This window comes from Trematomus bernacchii, unplaced genomic scaffold (genome assembly GCF_902827165.1).
Source record: "Trematomus bernacchii unplaced genomic scaffold, fTreBer1.1, whole genome shotgun sequence".
NCBI lineage: Eukaryota > Metazoa > Chordata > Actinopteri > Perciformes > Nototheniidae > Trematomus > Trematomus bernacchii.
In genome coordinates, this window is record NW_022987705.1 from 11,495,792 (window position 1) to 11,519,673 (window position 23,882).

General features: G+C 40.2%; 3 protein-coding genes across 3 annotated transcripts in view; 1 reads left to right on the top strand and 2 right to left on the bottom strand.

Moving 5' to 3' along the window:
- The window catches only part of LOC117490630, a 91,397-nt gene extending 84,446 nt beyond the window's left edge, over positions 1-6,951 (bottom strand). Inside the window, exon 1 of the mRNA XM_034140389.1 lies at positions 5,853-6,951. The gene's annotated coding sequence lies outside the window, so the exon portion shown is untranslated. The remainder of the gene's footprint in view (positions 1-5,852) is intronic.
- A 4,082-nt stretch (positions 6,952-11,033) lies between these two features.
- cdkn2aipnl (CDKN2A interacting protein N-terminal like) lies at positions 11,034-12,479 on the top strand. Its single transcript, XM_034140149.1, has 3 exons — positions 11,034-11,339; positions 11,908-12,010; positions 12,100-12,479. The coding sequence occupies exons 1-3, from the start codon at positions 11,128-11,130 to the stop codon at positions 12,106-12,108; spliced, it is 324 nt and encodes a 107-aa protein (XP_033996040.1). The 5' UTR covers positions 11,034-11,127; the 3' UTR covers positions 12,109-12,479.
- A 105-nt stretch (positions 12,480-12,584) lies between these two features.
- Positions 12,585-23,526, bottom strand: ube2b (ubiquitin-conjugating enzyme E2B (RAD6 homolog)). Its single transcript, XM_034140148.1, has 6 exons — positions 23,362-23,526; positions 17,853-17,933; positions 16,633-16,658; positions 15,530-15,619; positions 14,786-14,874; positions 12,585-14,168 (listed from the first exon to the last, which is right to left on the bottom strand). Exons 1-6 carry the CDS (start codon positions 23,403-23,405, stop codon positions 14,040-14,042), a joined length of 459 nt encoding a protein of 152 aa, XP_033996039.1. The 5' UTR covers positions 23,406-23,526; the 3' UTR covers positions 12,585-14,039.
- Positions 23,527-23,882: the final 356 nt, after the last annotated feature.

A 23,882-nucleotide genomic window follows, 5' to 3' on the forward strand; every position in this document is an offset into this window, starting at 1 on the left:
ACGAAGGGTGAGCATCCCTGCCTACCACCTTCCTGTTTTTCTCCCTGCACTCCCACCTCCTCCCCCCCTCCTGTCATCTGTCATCTTTCCCTCTCTCCTCTACCTTCTGCACTTGCTGGCTTTACCTTCCCTTTCTTTCCTCTTTTACTTATTATCTGCAAAGTCTGTCTATGTTTTCAAAACTCAGCTTAACAGTACATTTTCGATACAATAACAGTAAAATATACCCTCGACCCTTTCTTTTACTGATTTGAATGTTTTAAATACATATTTGGCACAAATGAAATCTCCAAGAATGGCACAGTGAGTCAGAAGCCTATTTTCACCGGGTGTTCAAACAGCAAAAGAAGTTCTGACATACTGTTTCTGACACACACACACACACACACACACACACACACACACACACACACACACACACACACACACACACACACACACACACACACACACACACACACACACACACACACACACACACACACACACACACACACACACACACACACACACACACACACACACACACACACACCACACACACACACACACACACACACACACACACACACACACACACACACACACACACCACACACCACACACACACACACACACACACACACACACACACACACACACACACACACACACACACACACACACACACACATCACTGTGCTTACAGCGCTCAGACTTTTCTTAAGAAGAGTAAAGAGTAGGAGGTTTAGCAGGCGGACCGAGAAAGAAAGTTATATTGAAGATGATCGGAGATGTAATGGCTAAAAACACATTTTAAATCCATTTTTCTGGATGTAAATGTAGTGTAGGATTTATTTTAAGCCGGATTCCTAGCAGACTAAAGACTGAAGTATTTGAAGATATCCAATGAAAAATGCTAGTTCCAGTTGAGTCTTCTTAAATATCATGCTGTTCCTCATTTATAAATGTGAAAAAAACATTAAATAGTCAGACCCAGTTTTCCCAAAACTCACTACTTTAAATTGCTTGTTTTGTACAACAGTAAAGCCAACTATATTACAATTAAATACACAGAAACGCTCCATTACATAATAACATCTGAAAATCTAAAATACAGGATTTGTGAAACACACAAGAAAACGCATGGAATACGCATAAAGGAAATAAAGCATAACATTTGTGAGATATGCTCTAATGACGTCACTGTCAACTTTGTGGTAACAAAATACTAGACTACAAAACCATCACAAAAATGGATCATTAGTTTTATCTGAAAAACCATCTGCTTCAGCAGAACGCCCCACTGCTCTTATTCCATCAGTGAGGGAAAGATTTTGCAGGAAAAAGGATTTATGAATCGTATGGCACACACACACACACACACACACACACACACACACACACACACACACACACACACACACCACACACACACACACACACACACACACACACACACACACACACACACACACACACCCACACACACCACACATCACACACACACACACACACACACACACACACACACACACACACACACACACACATCACACACACACACACACACACACACACACACACACACACACACACCACAACACACACACACACACACACACACACACACACTACACACACACACACAACACACACACACACACACATACACACACACACACACACACACACACACACACACACACACACACACACACACACACACACACACACACACACACACACACACACACACACACACACACACACACAACACACACACTAATGAGGTTCTACGCCACAGCAGGGTCATCTACTGAGAGCAAACACTGACAAAACACACACATGTTAATGACTAAAAACATGCCTGTAGGGTTTAATACAGCATGGGGTTGGTTTCATGTTACACAACTTGAAGAGCGTGACAAAACCTCCTATAGGTAACCAGAACAATCCCGGAAACTCACGACAAAACATAACCTTAGTGACACACATTAGACCAGGTTAGTTATTATTACTACAGTTAAACCATTATTGTGATCAAGCAACTCATAACTCACATTAATATGAATTGTATTGTTTGTATTTGTTTGAGTGTTTGTGTCCTCTAAGTTTCACTTACAAAGAAGCAAGTTTAATACGAAAAAATTCAAAGTGTTTTCATATTCATTATTCTGTCTATTTGCATTCTTCAAAAAATAATTAGTCTTAATTTTTTTTACATAAGACTAAAAATGTATTGAATCAGAAGTTATATAATATTCATAAGTTCTGATATGGGAAACAAATATTGGCATACACACACACACAAATCCCACTCATCTTAGTAATACCCTTGTGGTCAACATGCTGGTTAGTCAGTTAGGAAGCAGAGCGCAGCAGAGAGCTGGTAACATGACAGCTAGCTAAACCGCCTGCAGGCGCACACACACACACACACACACACACACACACACACACACACACACACACACACACACAACACACACAACACACACACACACACACACACACCACACACACACACACACAACAACACACACACACACACACACACACACACACACACACACACACACACACACACACACACACACACACACACACACACACACCACACACACAACACACACACACACACACACACACACACACACCACACCCACACACACACACACACCACACACCACACACACACACACACACACACACACACACACACACCACACACCACACCACACAACACACACACACACCCACACCCACCCCCTTCAGCTCAGTAGGTCCCCATCCTTCTTATCTGACACATATTTCTGCATTACACACATATCTGCCTGAAGCCTTCTTTAGCAAGATATAGGGTATGGTTTACGTGACGTAAGCGCTCCATTCATGAACGACACACCCCCCTCCTCCTAGTCTTCACTACGTTACAACTAATGCGATACAACGCACCACGTGGGGGTCCTTACCCCCTTTCTCAGCCAATCAGAGCTCACCGCTTAACGCAGCAGACACAAATACACACACGCTACGCTACATCCCCCGCCCATACACACACACGTGTGCATATGTACACATGTGAGGCTTAAAAAGGTCTGCATGCTCAAGTTTCACATGACATAGTGAACGGGGAGAGTTGATACATATGGTCGCATTCGCACACACATTCCTCCAGGCTCAAAGTCATATGATGAGAGGAATCAGAGTTAAAAGGTTGATCAAGAGATGATGAGGGGAAAGATGGAGTGAGTGAGTGATGGATGGATGGATGAAAGGATGGGGAGTAAAAGAGCAGTTGATGGATGGAAGATGAGGTATGAAAGAAGGATAAAAAGGCAAGGGATGGATGAGGAATTGGGGATTGAAACATGGAGGATAGGACGGCAGGAGGACAGTGGTCAAAGAAACGGAAGCAAAATGAAAACAGCTCTTATCCCCCTTCACTTGCCTTGTAAACAACCTCTGTCTCTAGGCGAGAGAGCCGAGCCTCAGGGGAGGGAGGGGGAGAAAGAGAGGGAGAGAGAATGAGTGAAAACAAGATAGCACTGCATGAGGAAAGATATGAAAGACAGAGAGGGGGGTAGAGGGATAGAAAGAGAGTTGTTATGCCCCCACACACCATGACTCATCTCCGGTTTCATACCCAGCAGGAGAAGGCTTGTGTGTTTGTGTACGTGTGTGTATGTGTATGTGAGTGTGATGAGAGTGTTTGGAGAGCATGGTACGTGCATCTGTACTTAAATATATGTTTAGAGTGAGCGAGAGGCACACAGAGCTACTGGTCTGTGTGCTCAAAATTCAAGCTTGTGTGTACTGGTCATGGTGAGGTGTCTCTGCATTTGTGTGTGTGTGTGTGGTGTGTGTGGTGTGTGTGTGTGTGTGTGTGTGTGTGTGTGTGTGTGTGTGTGTGTGTGTGGTGTGTGTGTGTGTGTGTGTGTGTGTGTGTGTGTGTGTGTGTGTGTGTGTGTGTGTGTGTGTGTGTGTGTGTGTGTGTGTGTGTGTGTGTGTGTGTGTGTGTGTGTGTGTGTGTGTGTGTGTGTGTGTGTGTGTGTGTGAGGGATGATGGGAAGAGAAGGGTGGGGGTGAGCTGTCACAACTGGGAACATTTAACAAGTCCCCAGACAATTTCACCGTAATTGATTCAAGGCTACAGCCAGTTCAGCTTCACTTGTGTGATCCTTTAAAATAAAAATGTTGTTTTTTTTTATCTGGACAAATCGATCATATTCGTTAATGATGAACTCTAAAAGACAAACACTATTCTTTAGAGGTTCTCCAGGGAATTATGAATAAATGGCCACAACTAGCTTCAGAAAATCCAACTAGAAGCAAATTCCCCACTTAAACCCATTAATCCTGACTTTGTTGTGCAATATGACTTATGTGCAATACATATATATAAACCACTTTATAATTATTATTATTATTACTGGCTGATATATTACATTACATGTTACTTGTTAGACGCTTTTATCCAAAGCGACTTACATACTCAATACTGTGGAAAATCCCCACAGGAGCAATTTGGGGTGAAGTGTCTTGCCCAGGGACACAAAGACATGCTGACTGCAGTGGGGTTTGAACCTGTGCTCCCCTGATCCGAACACCTACGCACTACTCCAATGCGCCACAGCCTCTTAGTTAGTTAATTCAACTACTGTAATAAATCTGTAAATAAATGTGCAATATATACTTCCACTTGTAATACTGTTACCTGGCTGCTATGAAACTACTTGATACATGCTACACTCGTTTTTTTTTTAAATACTGTTTTTTTTGTGGTCCATCTGGATGTGTATTTTTGTAAATGGGAATGTGTGTAATTTATTTGTATCTCTTTACTATTTGTATGCATGCCTCTTAATTTGTAGTTTTATTTAGCTATTTGTGGCTCTTTACTTTTGCTTTAACAATGTATATTTCCCCTCTGTGGGACGATTAAAGGTATTCTGATCTAAGATAAGGATGCAACACTCAGTTAACCCAGGCACACAGACAGAGCTCTGACTTTGAGGAGGTAAACAACAGCCACTCCCCCCTCTCCTAAAGCCAGCTAGATCTGCACAGCACGAAGCAGGAGGAGGAGGAGGAGGAGGAGGAGGACGAGAGGGTGAAGGAGGGAGAGAGGAGTTGCTCTAATTCCTTGATGTGTGTATATGTGTGGTTGCGTGCTCAGCCTTCCTAAAAGGAGAGCTGCTCCCCCTGGTTTCCTCTCCTCCCTTCTACTGTGCAGGAACCTGCCAATCCTCCAGGGACTGTAAACGTTTGGTGCCTCCTCCACCCTGCACCCAGTCCTAACCGTCACACAACTTCATCTCATATCCTATCCTCCTATAAATGTGTCAAAAATGTCTGTGTTCCTGCTTTCACATTCGCCTGCAAGTTACAGCTCGCATTCCTGCTGCAAATGGCCCTATTTGTCGCAATTACGCGCAAAAATAACCACACTTGGACACTCTCCAACTACCCGCTCGCACACTTGATTCCCACCGGGGCGCGTTCACGTTACGTTCGCAGAGCTACAACATGACAAGTTTACCGGGTTTATTTCATCTTTCTGAAGCATGCACAGGGCTCTGGCTTCCAATTGGGTTAACGTTATGTCCATGTCTTCTTCACTGCAACATACAACACATACCCCCTGCTTCCCCTATGCTTGACCCACATGCACCGCTCAGGCTAACAACACAGCAGCCGCTGAATGAGACTGACAAGCCCGCTGTAAAAGTGCAGACAGAGCCGCTGCCCTGCCGCTAGCCTAGCACTGGTATAGCACTTGCAGCAGCAGCAAAGTGGACTTCAGCAGTCCTGCAACCCTCCCACTTTTACACATTATCATTTTTGCATAATAGTGCTAATTTCTTTACCTTGATAGCAGTCAGCTTCGGATGCAGAGACGTCCACACTCCCAGAGATTAGGAGATCATTGGGAGCCAGGCACATGTAGTTTTACAGTGGAGGGGTTTAGCAGGAGTTCAGTTTTGCCCACCCGGTGCCCTGGCAGGCTGCTAGCAGTGCTGCTAAACAGCCCCGACTCTGGATCCACGTTGGGTGACAGGACTGTCCCTTCCCCTCCCTTCCCTCCCCCTCACTGTGCGTGTTGACAGCACGTCAGCCCTGCAAAGACCGGCCACCGAGAGCAAAAATCCGAAATAAAATCCCAAAGTGGCAGCCAGACTGAGTTGCAAGTCAACAACAACAAACACAGTGGTGGTCCTGCTGCTGCTGCTCACGGGTTAGCAGGCTGCGAGGTGCGCACAACATACCTCTCACAGGAAAGCATGTCGCATTTTGCAAAAAAGCTGCCCAAACGTGGTGTCAAAATCCGACGGTGTTTTCCTCTCCGGTGCCAAGCGGTAAAGGAAGGAGGTGACGGGGAAGCAAGAGGAGGTGGCGTGAAAAAAAAGAAAAAGGATGCTTTATTTCCAAACGATGAGTCAGAAAAGATTGCAAGCCAGTTTCGCAACGTCCCTCCTTCAAAAATAAAACATTGAGTTCTCCTCGTCTTCACTTGCTGCCTTGCCTCGCTTCCTCTGCCCGGTGTACTGACGTGCACACACCGCTCTGCACAAATTCACTGGCAGGTCTTTGGGTTCAATCTCTCCCTCCCACCTCCAGAGAAGAAGAAAAAACACAACACAGAGAAAAATCAGCTCTTATCATCAGCTTGAAAACTCTTTTGGCGCCATATTTATGGCGTACTTTCAATTCACTGTTACCGCAAGCTGCACTTCCTACTCTGAGAAATGCAAGATGACTGCGCCTCGAAGAGGAGAGGATGGGCATTGAAACTTCACCTGCCAATTTTACTGCCAGTAATATAGGCTTTTTTTGTGGTGGAAAGTATTGAAATGACATATGAAAAAAGGTAATTCTGGTGAAGCTGATTATCATGTGGCAAGCTTAAAAGAAAACTAGTTCCTACAAATATTTTGTTTATTTTGTCATGGATGGCTCACTCATCCAATGTGTAGTATGACAGCTTTGACATTATGTATAATGTTTTAAATTAAAATTGTACAAAGTTTCTTCAGGTTTCTTAAATATATTATCACTTCAAAATCACATACAAATAACTTAAACACAATCTGTTTTCTATGGCTGACTGACTGGACTACTTTATGTAGGAAGAATTATGTTAGAATTAAAACTCATCCACAACCTATTTATTCATTCTTACTTTGTCCAATAACTTCACATCAAAATTAATTAGCAGCTTGAGCTTCGGTTCAAAGTAAAGGCCTGTAGTTGGTCTTTACTGTAAGTGATAATATATCTCTCCGGAGGTGATTGATTTGCTCTCAGTGATCCAAAGGGAATGACTCAGATTGGCAAGTAAATTACCTTCCTTCACATTTTCTGTAAAATCCATATTTAAAACGGGTGGAGGGTGTTTTATCAATGTGTAATCTACTACCATCCACTGTCTCTAAATCACTGTCCTCTGCCAAGCAGTAGTACATTCACTTATAATGTCTCTATAATCTGACGTTTAAGGAGTGCAATTTTCACACAAACCCCCCACTCCTAGATATAAAGTATGTGCAGCTTTTAGTTGTGCATCTCTTACGTGATAGACAGCGGATCAACTGCTAATTATCTCCACTCAGCTTTTTTGCAAATGTCTTGCTAATACACATCGATGCAGAGCCAGGAGGTAGACTTCAATTAAGGTCATTCAGGAGAACAAATGGGATAATTCTCCTTGTATCAAACACACACACACATGCACACACTTCACAATTTGCACACAGGCAAGGATGTCAGGTGCACAAATACTCATATCAGCTGTATCAGGTGTCTCTCAGAAAGTGGAGAGAGGGAGAGGCAAAGAGGTTGTGATGCTGTTTTGCACGAAATGAAATGAGGCAGTGAAGGACACGAAGGAGGGATTTCATGGCACACATTCAAATGCAACAGCAGCATCCCACAGTTTGCCCTCCCCTCCTCCTCTTCCATACAACGCAGGTAGGCATGCATCCCCTGAGGAAACAGCCTGTGACCCTCCCCATGGTCCTTTCTAATGTGAGGTAATGCAGTTTACTCTCTAATGAGATGCACACGTTGGAAGCAGATCCCCTCATATCTGGGTCAAAAAGCCTAGTGTTTTTGTGGTAATATTCCCCCATATCCAACAAATGCCATTTACTGATAGGCAAATACAATGACAAATACAACATCAAGTTGTATTTGGTGAATGGCATATTTTCTGTGAAATGCTGAATTTAAACCTGATTTGTTTTGTCTCCTCCATTAAAGACAGTGGCATTAGCAGACATGTGTCAAAAAGCAGACAAACATCATTTGCTATTCCCTTTGTGTTTAAATCCATACACTATCTTCAGAGGTGTGTACTTTTGTTTTTTGTAGTACTCCAGTCAAGTTAATTTGTTCCAACATGTTTTTTTAGTTTAGTTTTTTTATTCAAGGCACATGAACTCAGTCAGTGTGAGTTCCTGTTGATATTATCGAGATCACTCTCCCACCACCCCACCCACCATAACTGCAACAGGACGCAAACACACCATTCGCCAACATTACACAGTTTTTCCATGACATAGGTTTCACTTGATTTTCATAACCACAGTTAACAAGATCAGTACAGAGATTACCAAATTAATGTGTGGAGGTGTTATAATGAAATGTGTGCACTGAGGAGATGCATGCTTTGCATCATGGCCCTAATATCCATGTCATCTTCAGTTAGGCCTATAGATGGGTATATATAAAAAAATGTAAAACAATGCGTCCGGATCCAGGACCTGTAATAGCTGTCAGGCCCTACTGCTCCAGCATCTCTACGTGTCAAGTGCACTACATTTAATTAGACTGGGTCCCAGGGTGCAAGGCTACATTTATCTCTTTGGGTCCCAAGATTTAAGATTTTAAGCACTCCTCCTCTACAGGAAGCTAAAGTCAATGCAATGTCAAGCGTAACCTTATTTTGATAGACTGGAGTTTTAGAGATTCTCTTTCTGCTTTGTTTTGTTGTTTGTTGAAACTGTTCTGTTGTTCTCCCTAGGTGGCTGATGAGCTAGTTTTACTGCTTAAACCCCCAAAGACAATGTGGTCTCAACTTACATTTCAGGTAAATAAAGGGATTTTTGGGTGTTATTGATCTGGCAAGTTCAGCTGTGCCATTTCAACTAAAGGTGCATTTACTGCTGAGAATTTTGCAATGGCTAGCCTTTTAAAACTGGCTAATTGGTACATCTAGAGCAAAATAAAGCTACAAAGATTTAATTGTGTTAGTTGTTTGTTTTTGTTACCTTTATTCAACAAGAAGTTTCTAGACATTGAAATTCTAGACTGGTCAACATTCACATGAAGAATAATAATAGAAATAGTAAAATACAAGATACAGTAAAACACATTCAAAACAATATGATGTTATTTATAGATGTCTTCCACATTGAAAACTTTAAGTATCTTTTTATGTTTACAGTTAAAGTTGAAGTATAGTTTGGCTTATTATGTATAAACTCATGAGATAAAAAGTAACTCATTTCAAAATGATCGTCTGTCATGAGTGTTGGTGCAAACAGGAAATAACAAATAAGAATAGATAGCACTGAAACGGAAGTCTGATGTAAGGGTTTTCTTTTTTTATAGTGACTTTACAGTAATAAGAACATCATAGTCTTAGCAGAAATGTCAATCCAGCTTAACGTTTGGTAATGTTTAGTCACAAAGATTACTTGATAAGGGTTATGGAAAGATTATAGCTTGGGTTATATAAAGGTTAAGAAACAATTGTGGCACATTTTCTTTCTTTGCTCTCCACAGAAAAAAGTAACTTGAACGTAAAAATGCATCATTTTGTGGCATTTGATGAGACTCTTGTTTTTCTTGGGACTGTGAAAAATGACAAGAAGAAGTGCAAAACTTAGCACAATAATATTCAACACAAATTCAAATTAAAGAGAAAATAAATGGTAGAATTACTACAGTATAAAGCAATTGAACTCTTCAGGTCAGTCAGGTTTAAAATACTTTACTTGAGTGAATAACTGTAGTGTATATCCTTATACACATCTCAGTATCTTCTATAACCATAAAAGTATGTACTATAAATGGTATTTGATATATATAATAACTTTCTCAGCTGCCTGTCCCATTCTCCTCACATTAACCTTGATATCAGACACTTTTTCAGAGTTGTTAATCTTTTCTTGTTGGCCCTCCCCTAGGACTGTGGCTGAAAGGACTACCTGTTGTCTGTGTGTTTTCCCAATTATAGTTTTCTCCTGAGTAAGCATACATTAGGTGACTCAGCAAGAACGGCTGTCTGCCAGAGCTGCCTCGAGCGCAGTGTATTATTTCAGCATCAGTGTAAATTTCAGGCAGAGTGAGAGGGGGAGAGCGAGCCCATAAACTTAATGGGTAGGTTGACTCAATAAAGCGGCGACTTGTATGACTTGGAAGCGGCCCAATATAGGACATACACAGGAATGCCACCGGGGTTTTTCTGGGGGAATTTAAGAGGAGGTGAAAGTGTGTGTTTTATGTGTGCTTTGGTGTCTCCTTGCCTTTCTAGGACTCAGAATGTCTGACAATATAATATTATAGGGGCTATTTCTTACAGAACCTGGTTTAGAGCTGTCAAAGTCAAGGGTAACATGTTAAAAGTTGGTTCATTTGTGTACATGTATGCAATTATGTGGGAAATTTAGTTTTTCTCGAACACAGGTCCAGTATGCAGAGGGAAGACTCACACAGCATTATATTTTAGTGTTAACCAAGTTGAATACACTACTTCATTACTTGCACATTGGTCATTTGCAATATTCTCAATATTTTTTTTTCTATTCTGTTTGTTTTTGCACTATTTTCATAATTTTATTGTTTATGTCTTAAATACATTTATATGGAATTGTTGAAGGAGCTTTAAAGATTTATATTGACATAAATACACTGTAGCTACTATGACAATAAAACCTTTGAATATGTAATTTAATCATTGAGCATTATAGGGTTTCAGCCTTTATATATACAGTCTATGGTTTCAGCCAAGTAAAGTGTAGTTATCGGATCCCCCGCTGCGTGTTGCTGTTTCTCAACACGATACCTTTAACAACACCTTCCGAGAGTCGCTTCCCAAACCGGAAGCTGCATTTGTTGAGCTTCCTGAGAAGAAGCAAGATGGCTAACCTGGACGTAGAAGAGTTTATCCAACAGAACAGAGCTGTGGCAGATGAGGTGGAAACGTACCGGGGTTACTGGGAGAGCGAAAAACACTGGCAGCCGAGGAGGGAGTTCATCCTGCGTAACATCAACGACTTCGAGGAGCCGCACATGGACCAGCTGCTCGCGCTCTCCATGGTGTGGGCCAACAACGTCTTCATGGGCTGTCGGTGCGTAAACACAACGTGCTCCACTGATGCATTTGTTTTTGTGAATGGCATTTTAAAAATAACCTCATTTAATCTGTTCACAAGTAAGGAGTCCACTTGCAATTTGGTTCAATAACCATTATATTGAGGATGCAACATTACATACATGGCAGCAGAGGGGGAAGAAGTACTCTATCTTGTACCCACCTTTATGTGGATGAGTGTTTTTGATTCAAAATATTGTTCTTCGTCTGATCTCACAATTGGCTCACTGCTACCCCCTGTGTCCGGAGGAGGACAAAACATGGGCTCTTCGTCAAAACTCCTAATTTTTATATCAAAAACAGCATGGTAGTACACAAGTTTGTAGTATAGGCTATTGGTAGTACACCAGTTGAGGTTTGGATTTGTGATGCCACTATGGATCTTCAAGAGTTTATAAATCAGATCTAATGAATAATCCAGTTTTATTTAGGACTTCTTATGCCTGCAATCATTTTCACAACTGGTGGGTTATAGCCAGACTGATGCAATGAATGTTTAACAATACTGTTATATTTAACATAACATTTTTCTTCCATAATGACAGGTATAGCACGGAGCTCTTGGAGAAAGTAAGTGAAATGGCTGAAGGTATCGAGGTAGAGGACGCACCGGTCTTCAAGACAAGAGATGAGATTATGAAGAAACAGGTAAACCTTTGGACAAGCACAGACAGACCCACACGTCACCAATATGTTGACAAATACATTATTTCATTTATTCCTCTTTTCCATAACAGGGTCAATGAGCGGTTTACCTGATCTTTTCTGGTCGCATGGGAACAAACCTGAAGACTGACGGATCTCGGATGTTGTTTGAAACCGCCTGAACTTGTAACAATGTGTTTTAACAAGCCTACACTATTTATTACTGATGTGACGAGTGTAAGCCTTTAAAACATTTTTTAAATCAAAAGCAGGACTTCTGTGTTCCTCAGCATCCATTGTTGAGTCATTGAAGTTTTTTTGTGCAGTGTGGGAGCTTCACTGCTCATCCATTTCAACTCAACATTGTTTTGTAGTGAACTTTTTTTCAGTATTTTTTTATACACAGATATGAAAGATGAATCTTGTCCTAATGTCCCTGTCTTAACTACAATAAATGTGTTTTTTTGACTCATGGGATTGTATTTTCTTTCTTAAAAACACACATTATAGTTATTCTGTTCTGTTTCTGCTAAGACAAAGTTAAATAAGGCAAGAACACACAAATCCAAAACCTGTCTCAAACTCTGAAAAATGTGTTTTATGTTTATACAGCATATTGTTATAAGTATACATTTGATTAATTCACAAAATCTTTATAACATATCCCTTCTCATTTTAAGCGAAATACTTTTTCTAGCCACAATATGACTTTATACTGTCAAAAGAGAAACTGGTTTATGATAGCTGTCTTCTGTGGGTGTTTTAGCTGGTTAAGTCATGACTTTATACTCAAGCTGCGTTTTTATTGGGTATCGCATACAAATAAAAGACACATGCCGGCATGAAAACAATGAGCCTTTGGGGGGAACAGTTGATGTCACACTGTTAAACGTGTGCAAGTGTCTTTTTTGATCTAGCTCACTTGTTAATTTGTCAGCTGTGTCATTTGAGAAAAGGATGACTGACACTTCGCAGGCAACAAAGCATTTAAAAGACATTTCGGCAGATGAGCACAGTAAAACAGATATTGTAGAGATAAATGATATTCCTTTTACCAACTTCATGCTGATTCTACTCCTGTAATCACAGCTTGCTACTAATGTCACTCAAGCCCCATTAGGCCTGAATGCACCATAATAAAAATGATGAAGCACCACCATTCAAGTCAATCCTTAGGTACAAGCACCTTTGAGCTCAAAGGCCCCTATGCCCTACATACTTTGATAACATTTCACAATGAAAGACACTTGTGGGAAGACTGACATGTAGAAAATTCAATGTTGATTACAACAAATCCATTATTTCCTTTAAACTGACTCAGTTCTCCACAGTCCTAGTTCAACTGTGTTAATATGAACTTTCTCCAACACTCTTCTACCCCAGAGCAGAAATGATTGGAATAAAAGCTCAGCTATCCAGGGAGTGATGATTCATCGGTGCCAGGGAGAGTTGGTGCTGCTGCAGCCTGTGACGTCTGAGAGCCCAGACCTTTGGTGTCTCTTAAAATAACAGATATATGCTGCAGATAGATCTCTTTAAAGCGGCAACTGAGGCTGACTTAGAGAATAACAATGATACCCACTCGGAAGGCCGTTTGTGGGGTTGTTATTCTTCCAAATTATGCAGATTTGTTCATCAACCTGCCCTTCCCAAAAAGCCAAATTGTGTGCACACCAGCAGACATCACTAAAAAGGGAAATAAAAAATAAGGGGGAAAACAATCTGTAAAACTCAAACACTAACAGCATCAATCCAACCAAACAAAGATATATTACAAATTCTGTTAGCAATAACTTAATTCACATCATGCAATAAAAAAAAAGTAAGATTGATTTCCCCGCCCTTGTTTTTCCTAAAATGTATTGGCAAGCAGGTTTATGTCCATTCTGGTTTGGTTGTTCTCTGGATGTTGTTTTACTATTATTTATTTAAGGGTGGCACTTGAGTTCTTCTGATATAGTTGCGGTTTTCTCTTGATGAAGTAAAAATGAAGGAGGTGATGAAGAGATGGTAGTGGGGGGGAGGGAGCAGCTCAGACGTCCACCCAGCTCTGCTCCACGATGGCCGTCACCCTCTTCTCGTACTCCCTCTTGTTTTCCTGATAGAGCTGTGCGGCCTGACTGTTGGCCGGGCTGTTGGGGTTTGGCTCGTCCAGCAACGACTGCAGAAAGAGAGTGAACGTTAGGGAAATACCCGCATAGCCTTTGCAGGGTTGGGAGGGTTTCTTAAAAAATGTATTCCATTAAAATGACTAGTTACCTGCAAATAATGTAATCAGTAACCTAATCAGAGTATCAAAATATAAAGTAATGTAACCTGATCAATATATAATGCCATGCTAATATATAAAAGAGAAGATATATCAATAGGATGTTTTCTACTTAACGTGTATTATGCAAGACAACAGAGCAATCTGACCTTAGAAAAGAAGAAACCAAGATATTTAGGATCAGAATAAGTTTATTTATAGCAAAACCTGCCTTTCATTAAGCATATTCAGGCAGTAGCCTATACACCAACAATGAAACACATGAGCACATCCTACAGTTTAAATAAGCAGAAATAAATCTGATGAAACAGAATAACCTCTTTTTAGTTTTTTACTAACATTGTAATACTGCTAGTAATCCACAATGTTTTTGGAAATGTAACAGTAATCTGATAACGTCTATTTTTAAAAGTAACTTTAAGACAATATGTCGTATACCAATGCATTCATAGATGGCGTACTGAAGCAATTTCAGTGCAAAGACAAAAACTGGCAGCCAAAGAACCAACCTGGATGGAGGTGAGTATGGACGACACATCGTATGTGGGGCTCCAGCGGTTCTGAAGGATGTCTAAACATATACTGCCATCTGCATAAACTGGGAAACGAGAGAAAACACAGATCCACATCACTACAGCAGTTATTATGTCACCAAGAAAGGTCTCTTTACACTTTTGCTGAGTTTGTTTTGTGCTGTACTTTGCCTATAATAGTATATCCTCTTAATATGTGTATTGCCTATTGTATGCATCAAACACCAAGGCACACTCCTTGTAAGTGAATATTTGTCAAACATGCATAAATATATCTACTTAAACTGGAGTTTACCGTCAGCCTCACTGACTAAACGTACTAAAAGGGATTTCAATAATGGACGGGGGAAGGAGATGAATGGCAGGAAACCGCTTCAGTGAGGAGGAACTTGAGCTTTGAGATAATGGGAGCACAAACTGTGGACATTTAAAAATAATATTTCATAGGCAAGAAAAGGCAGGGAAAATGTTTTTATACAGTTTATTTTATATCCAAAATGCTTTACAGATAACACAGGTAAAACCACAAGAAACTAAGCAGGTAAAACTGCAACAAAAAGGCAAATAAAACACTAACAAATAAGTTTGACGTTAAGGAAAATGTATTAACAACAATGGCCTGTATTTCCATTTACAAATCCATGGTTAAAGAGTGTGTGTGTGAGTGTGTGTGTGTGTGTGTGAGAGAGAGTGTGTGTTTGTGCGTGTGTGACCTCTTACCATTAGGGTGAAACATTCTGGAGACAAACCGGACTGTGGGAGGCTTGTTTGGGTACTCCTCTGAAAACTCTATCAGCAGCTTAAACGTTCCTGCAGAGAGACAGAGGGGGAGAGATGAGGGGGGAGGAGGATGGTGAGAGACACAGCAAGAACAGTGTGAGCGAGAGTCTGTTGGTAGCTTTTTGAGGAGAATACAGATCGAGGTGGTCAAAGAAGGAGAGATAAACAAAATGACGTTACTAAAAATAAAGCTGGCTCGACTACAAAGAGAAGCTAATCCCTCACCGAGGCAGAGATGTCGACTCTGCAGGTTAAAGGGGGAATAAAGGAGCGAGAAGTCTCACAGGAGGAAACAATAAAGCACGAGTCAGCACTTCTCTTGCCTGACCTAAGTCATAATTACAGGCTGAAAAGTGTGTGTATGAGGGGAAAAGCGTGTGTATATGCGCATTTATCATTAGTGTGTGTGTTGTGTTTTACATAGCAGAGCTGCAAGTTCTTTACCAACTGAACAATGTAACTGGTACAGCTATTTATACACAAATAAAAACATCATTTACAGGTCAGGTTTAATAATTGTAAATATAAGGAAATCTGTCTTGACTTATTTCAATAGTGTTTGAAATCTGTAAAGAAAGTGTAAACATTTTGGAAATATTGTCTTGGATGTTTTTTAGGCTGTGAGACACGTTTTAACTCAAAGATTATGAGGTCAAAGAGTAGAACTGTAGCTTTAATTTGATGGTGTTATCAAACTTGTAGTAAGCCTTTAATTAAAACCCCTTTCAGATTATTTCATTAATAACTACCTTGGATGTCCCCAAGGTTGTTATTTAACCTTTGAAGAACTTCTTTTGAAAATATCTAGAGGTGTGCTGATGTTTTTGAGAGTGCCATTTTGTGATCGATTGCTCTTGGAATATATCCCAGCGTAACTCACCATCACTTTAACAACACACTGGCAGAAAGGCTGTAATAGATGGATTGAGGAATGCACCTCCACAATAATACCAGTGCAGGAGGAAGTTAAATCAAATCCAGAGCTTCTGATAAATGAGAGCCTGCACTAAATGGACCAAAATGAAACAAAATGGAGAACTTACCGTCTTCAAACGGTGTCCCCACAGGCCTGCAGAAGCCAAACAGAGAGAAATTCAATTATTGCAAAGTTAAAAATATCTCCAATGCTTCCAATAAGGCCTGTAGGATCCTTCAAGGATTTGTTCTGCACTGACACCAGAGCCTTTATTTACTCAGCTCCTCACTTTCACACGGCTTGTGTAAAGGGGGCAAATTAAAACAGCTGCCCCCAACGCTGACTTTGAATCAGGTGAGGAACTATTAGCAAGTTACCTTTCAAATCCAAGTCCCCTGCTCTTGCGAGTTCTCAATTACTTTCAGTTATTGCTTGGTGATTTGCTCCTGCTCTTGAGGTTTATTGAGTTTCATATGACTCATGTGCTCACCTTCTTGCTTTTTATTTTAGTCCTTTCAATTGCACATCAAATTCTGTACTGAGCAATGATGGACAGTTACCATGAATATTTAGTTGAGTTCTGTACTAAGGTAGTCTTACTTTGCTTTAGTATTTTATATACTAAATACTTCTACTCTGCTGCATGTATTTGATGATTTTGAAGCTTCAGATTAATAAAACACACTAAACAAAACATTATTCATGTGTTTTTATAGGTTAAGATAACACTTTATTGATCCCTCAGTGAAATGAATAAGCTACCCTGCAGTAAACATAGCATTTAAAATAAGCTCTTCATTTAACAGCTGCAAAATTAAAGTGATTAATTCATGTATTAATTATGAACATGAATAATTATAATCCAATAATATAATAAACATTATTCTGAAACGGATCCTAATGCACAATGAGTACTTACTTTACTTCTTGTAATGAAAGTACATTTTGATGCTAATCCTGATCCTTTTATTTGTAACACTGTATTTCTACAATCTTGTATTGCTACTTATAAGACATTTAGGATCAATAAAGTATAATTAATCCAAATCCAATCTAATTTGAGTACTTTATTTCCCCAGAAATATCCCAAATCTGAAAAAGAGTCAAAGTGTTGCTATAAGGTGAATACTTCGTCATACCCTTTGTTAACCTGTTAACTCCCTCTGAGTCACTACATGCTGTGTTTCCAGACTGTTCTGCGCTACAATCAGGGCTGTAATCAGAAATATTGGTATTGTACCAGCAGGAGAAGGCAGTGTCTTGCTGTTGAGTTTGGGGACTGTGCATCAAAATCACAGCAGCACAATAAAGACAGCAGGGCGGAGCAGGATTTACAGCATGACTCACCCAAAAATAACTGCGTTCCAAAGCATGATGTTGTTCTCTGATGGTGCTCCGCTCACACCGGTGGGAGGATCTTCTTGAAGTCTGGGTTAGATGGAAAAAGACACAGGGAAAGATACATGATTAGAGAGAGACAAAAGTAAAAGGCAGAAAGAAAGAGAGACACATGTGGAGATAAAATGTGCCAAACAGAGGTTTAAGAGTGAGAAAAATAGGGAATAATAAGAGGATTAAAGCACAGAGGGGAAAACAACAGACAGGGGGGGAAATGGAGGGAGGTGGAAAATCTAGGATGGAGAGAGCGTGAGGATTTTAATTAACACCTTGACTTCAGAATCATTTTCAGTCAAAACACGACCTGCTGTATCAACAGGAGTTCAGAGGCCTGTACTACGAAGCCCATTATCATTCATATCACATCATAAATTTCCTTATCCGAGTCAGCTTCTTGAGCCGTATCTGGCCGTGCAACACTCACAGTGTCACATATTGTATGCAGAAGTATTATTTTAAGCAACACATTAAGTTGACGAAACACTCGAGTCAAATGTAATTAAAGTCAGATCCACTCGTGTCTTAGACAGGGCAGTGATATCATAAACCTGTTAATGTACGCATTCAAACACTTTTTCTTTTACCAGCTGTATTCACCTTGCAGGTGCAGCTATGTGGCTTTTATCCTGGATAAAGTGTTTAAGTCATGGATGTTTAAAGTTTAACTTCTTCATATTTGTCTAATATTATAGTTCACTTTTCATTCAGGAAGTATGACACTGCGCTGTCAGTACGCTTCTCTCATGTTTGTGATTGGTCAAATGTTGCTAACCCCGCCCCTTTCATGTGAACGCGCACTCAGCCGGACAGAGAAACCCTGGCTTGAGTTACCGAGTTGATAACCAGCGTCGTAGGACCGCTTAGCGAGAGCGTGTTTGTTTTGGGTTAGGTAAGCCGGGTAACTCAAACATATCCAGGTTACGTTGAACTGGATTCGTAGTACAGGCCTCTGGAGACAGCCAGGATCAACTGCACTGTGCCCATCCTGCCGTCACATGTCAGTTAATATCATCTGAAACCAAAGTGTTTGTTTGTTTGTTTGTAGCCTTTATTTAACCAGGTTAAAAAATCCCATTGAGATCAACGATCTCTTTTTCAAGGGAGACCTGCGGTACATTAGTTACACATAAAAACAACAGAAAACAAAAGGACATCACAACATAATTACAGGGGTATACATTAGCAACCTATTTACATTTACAGGTATCCAATAACATTTCATCCAGCCGTGCTTTAAAACGATGCAAGGGAATCAAAATGCTCAGTTTCAATATTTTTTGCATGGTGTTCCAAGCTAGAGGAGCAGCGCACATAAAAGCTTTAGTACCTAAAACAGTCCTAGCACTTGGCACATGTAATAAAAACACATCCTGGGATCTCAGGCAATAGCTACTTGCCACTCTCTGTGAGATCAAAGAGCATATATAAGTCGGTAGTTTACCCAGCATGGCTTTATATATGAATATGTACCAATGACTGAGCCTCCGACCAGTAAGTGAAGGCAGACCTGCCTTGGCATACAGGGTACAGTGATGAGTAAGTACTTTACAGTTAGTAACAAATCTCAGAGCACTGTGATAGGCGGCATCTAACCTTTCCAGGCAATGGGCAGGTGCATTCATATAGATCAAATCACCATAGTCTAGCACAGGTAAAAAGGTCACAGTGACTAGTCTTTTCCTGGCTTCAAAAGAGAAACAGGACTTGTTTCTGAAAAAGAAACCTAGTCTAACCCTCAGCTTTTTAAGCAGATTAGTGACCTGAAGTTTAAAAGTAAGACAATCATCAAGCCAGATACCAAGGTATTTATAACAGCTAACCACTTCGAGTACTTGTCCTTGCATAGTCACAATATCCAAAGCAGTCTCTGGAGTCTTTTTAGCTTTAGAAAAGAGCATTACTTTGGTTTTCTCAACATTTAAAAGAAGCTTTAGTTCAGAGAGCTGAGTCTGAATAATATTAAAAACAGCCTGTAATTTAACAACCGCCTCCTTAATGGAGGGACCTGCACAGTACATCACGGTGTCATCCGCATAAAAATGCAAAGTAGCTTCATCCACCTTTTTAACCTAAACTATTGATGTAGATGGAGAATAAAAGTGGACCTAAAACAGAACCTTGAGGAACACCATTAGCAATGTTCAACCACTCAGAAGACAGCCCATCAAAGTGAACACATTGGGACCTTTCAGAGAGGTAGTTCACAAACCACCCCACAGCATGGCTGGATAAGCCAATACTGAGTAGCCTCTGCTTTAAGATGCGATGATCGACGGTGTCAAACGCTTTGGAAAGGTCAATAAATAGAGCTGCACAACTCTAGTGTATCATGACTCCAGCTTAAAAGCCCCGAGAGCTTTGAGGTAACCTCCACATTAAATGCCCTCTGGGTAACATTGTCATGATCAGACTTTCTGCACAAACAGTGGAATGAACAGACCATGGAAGATAATAAGGGGCACCCTGATGTTTTTCTATCAATTAATGTTTGTTTTGCTCCCCTCCATCGCAGGCTGATGTTAATGAAACACTGATGACTGATGTGGAGTCCAGTTCATAAAGCTCTGTGTCTGTTTAAACAATCTGCTGCAGAGGAGCTGATGCGTTTTACATTCCCAGCAGCAGCAACGCCGTGTGTTTGGAATAAATAAAAGCAGGAGCAAGGACAGAGATTTAAAAAAAGAAATGCAAGCTTACATAATGTTAAAAAAAGGAGAGGTGGTGAATAAATAGTTTGTTGATTGATACGCAATCTGCTTATCACTATTCATATTATTTTATATTTTTCGATAAATACATAAATAATTGAGTCTATTAAGAAAATAGAGAAAACTGTTAAGAGCCCAAGATAAACTCTTCAAGTTATTTATTTAGTTCAAACAACAGTCCAAAACACTAAGTGCAGCAAATCCTGACATCTAACAACTTCAAACGTGCTAATATTTTTGCATGAGAGAAATGGTTATCTTAAACGATGATCAAAATATAATTTTCTTGCTATAGAAAAGTTTAATATTGGGTTTGAGGATTATTTTGGTTCATTGTGTGGTAACCTGGGAACATGACATTTGTATTTTTCTTGAGGCTACAAAATATTTTGTAATTTTAAGGCCCGAGTGAAGATTAATTAGATTAGAAAAACAAAACAATTAGCTGCAGCTCCACAAAGAAAAAAGCCTTAAGCTATTTGACTGACAAGTGAACTCTGTGTGGTGCAAACACCTCTTGGCAACAACTGCCTGGCAACAAAGACGTCAACAAAATAAAAAAACACAAGGAAGTTGCAAGTCCACATCTGAACTTAAGTTTCCGACATTAGCCTCTCTGGTTCGTTAAGCTATTGATCAGTGAAGGCAGTAAAACAACGGTGTATCTCTTCTAAAGGCAGTGTGTAGAGTAGACATGAGCCCTAGTGCTCAGAATAGACTAGAATTTACTCTGTCTGATGTCACTCAGAGTTTATTATCGAGTTAAATATGTTGCTACAGATCACCAATGCAGGAAAGCCAAGTGTAGGACATTTAGATCTACAATCATAATCCTTGTATAAAAGCTGGTTTAATAAGAGCTTACATCTATAAACAAGGTAGGCTGATTTGTGTGTGGATGTAGATCCATGTCCATGTCCATAGCTGCAGACAGACCCACTGCAATTAACCTTATTTACTGTAATCTGCCTGAGCTGTCTGTTGCAGGAGGGATGCTAAACAAGAAGTCACTACTAACACAGTTACTTCCTTTAGGAAACAGGGGATTACTGAGCAGTCTCCAGACAGCAGATTAAGGGAAGCAGTGGACAGTGTGTGATGGCTCACTTTCAAAAAAACAAGGATGAATCTATTAGTTCAGTAATAGATTGGTAAGCAAGTAATAGCAAGATGTATGTGTTTTTCATGCTACATGACTTGTCGCTAAGAAACTTTTGAACACATCTATGGTAAACAGAAACTAAATTGTACAGATCTGTAGATTAAATCAACAAATTACTTGGACCCAATTATAATAGTCCAAGTTGATGTCCTTAAATCTCTCACTTTGTCAGCAAGAGAAAAGCAGGAAATGGGCTGGAAACTGCTATTTTCTATCATCTTAGCATGAAAAAAAATACAACAACAATTATTTTTTTAATAGTTCTGTTTTTCTGAGAAAGAACTAATCGATAAGAAGACCAATTGTTGCAGCTCAAAAGCTGAATCTTCAATAAAATACTCAGGGACGCTAAAAGATTAAAAAGAAGTAGTAAGAAGCACAATGTATTGTTAGTGTAAGGTGGCTGTTGTTTGTTTCACAATGTCAAGTGCTTCGAGAAAAATCATTTGGATAGGAAATTAAAGTGATTCTTCACTGTATGTTTTTTTTAAAGCAGCTGTTAAACAACAAAGTGCCATTTCACATTGTGCCAAGATTTTGACTTACAGATCAAACAAGGGATGTTAGGCAATATCACACAAGGCAGAGTTCAATCATCCAGCCTTGATGGATGCAGGAATGTGCTATTGTGTTTTCCTTGCCTCTGTGCTGTAGAGTTTACCACCTGGGGACTGGCACAGCGCAGCAGAGTAGAGTTACAGGGACACCTTATCCGCCCTGCTTCAACGGCTGTTCTTAGTAGAACAGCTTAAGATCTTTTTTCCACTGACAGGTGTGTGAATAACACACAAACACACACATAGTACTGTAGGATGCCATATGGAGCAAGGCAACAGATTGGGGGTGGCAGGTATTACAAGCAGACTCATGCCAGGTGTTATTCTCCCAGGACACTTTCTTCACAGCAACAGTTCAACAAAACACACAAAAGGAATATTGAGATAAATATTCCAACATTAAATGTACCAAGGTGAGAAGGCTGGCACATATCAAGCCATCCTAAATATTAACATGGAGCAGCCCCTGACACCACACACACTCCCAACAACACCTGTAAGCCACGTTGCTGCCAGGGGGGGTTGAACCCATAAATAATGCTGTCTTGGTGGTTGAACTTAGCTACCTTTATAGCAGCAGCATTTTTAACCCACAGCCTGCAGACTGCACGGTGTAATAGAGATGAATTATGTCACATGTAGGGCTATTTAAGGCAAGACAACGGGTTTTTTTAATCCCTTGTTAGCCATATTCCAGCCACATAAGCTAACCAAAGTTGCACCTACACTAACAAACAAACAAGGCAGGGAAACATGTAAAGACTAATTCCTTTGAAAGAAAACACTGCATAAAACCTACGTGCCATCGACACGTTTAATTGAAAAAACACACGCATTCCTTTGTCAACCCTACACATGCTATCTGCAGAGATAAAACAAATAAATAACACGTTTATTTCCCTGTAAAGATTTATAAACAGTGTTTTCTTTGCACCAGCAGCTAAAGCTAAGCTAACAAGGCTAGCTTCATCGGCTAACGCTGCTAGCTACACACACAAACAGAAGATATGATTGCCAAAACGTTACGGTACCTTTTAAAATCCCTCATAAGCCGTCTCCTTGCCGGGGTGGACATTGTTCAAAATGTATCTTTAAAAAAAAAACTAACGCAGGACCATAAACTGAATACTACCCGACACCAAATCCGGTGTTTCTTCCGCTTGTTACACTTTTCTTCTTCTCCCAAAACAACTGGCTAGCTAGCTGTTTCTGGTGACGTCACGGTTGCTTACAGTGCTTTATACATGAACGGCTGGCAGCAGAGGTACAGCCCCTTGTTATCAAGAAACAACACACATTAGAGACATTTAAAATTAGTGCTGAGTATCCTTACATTTTTTATAAACTAAATCAATCGATCATTTATTTTATCTGTGTGTGTAAACCAGAACATTTGGGGTGGTTGTTCTTAATAACAGCTTTTTTTTAACAAAGAAATTGACCAACATGCAGAGGTGGAAGAAGTACTCAATACTACAGTGTAAAATAACTCAGTTGCAAGTTAAAGTCATGCATTAAAAAATGTAAAAGTACAACAATATTAAAGTGTACT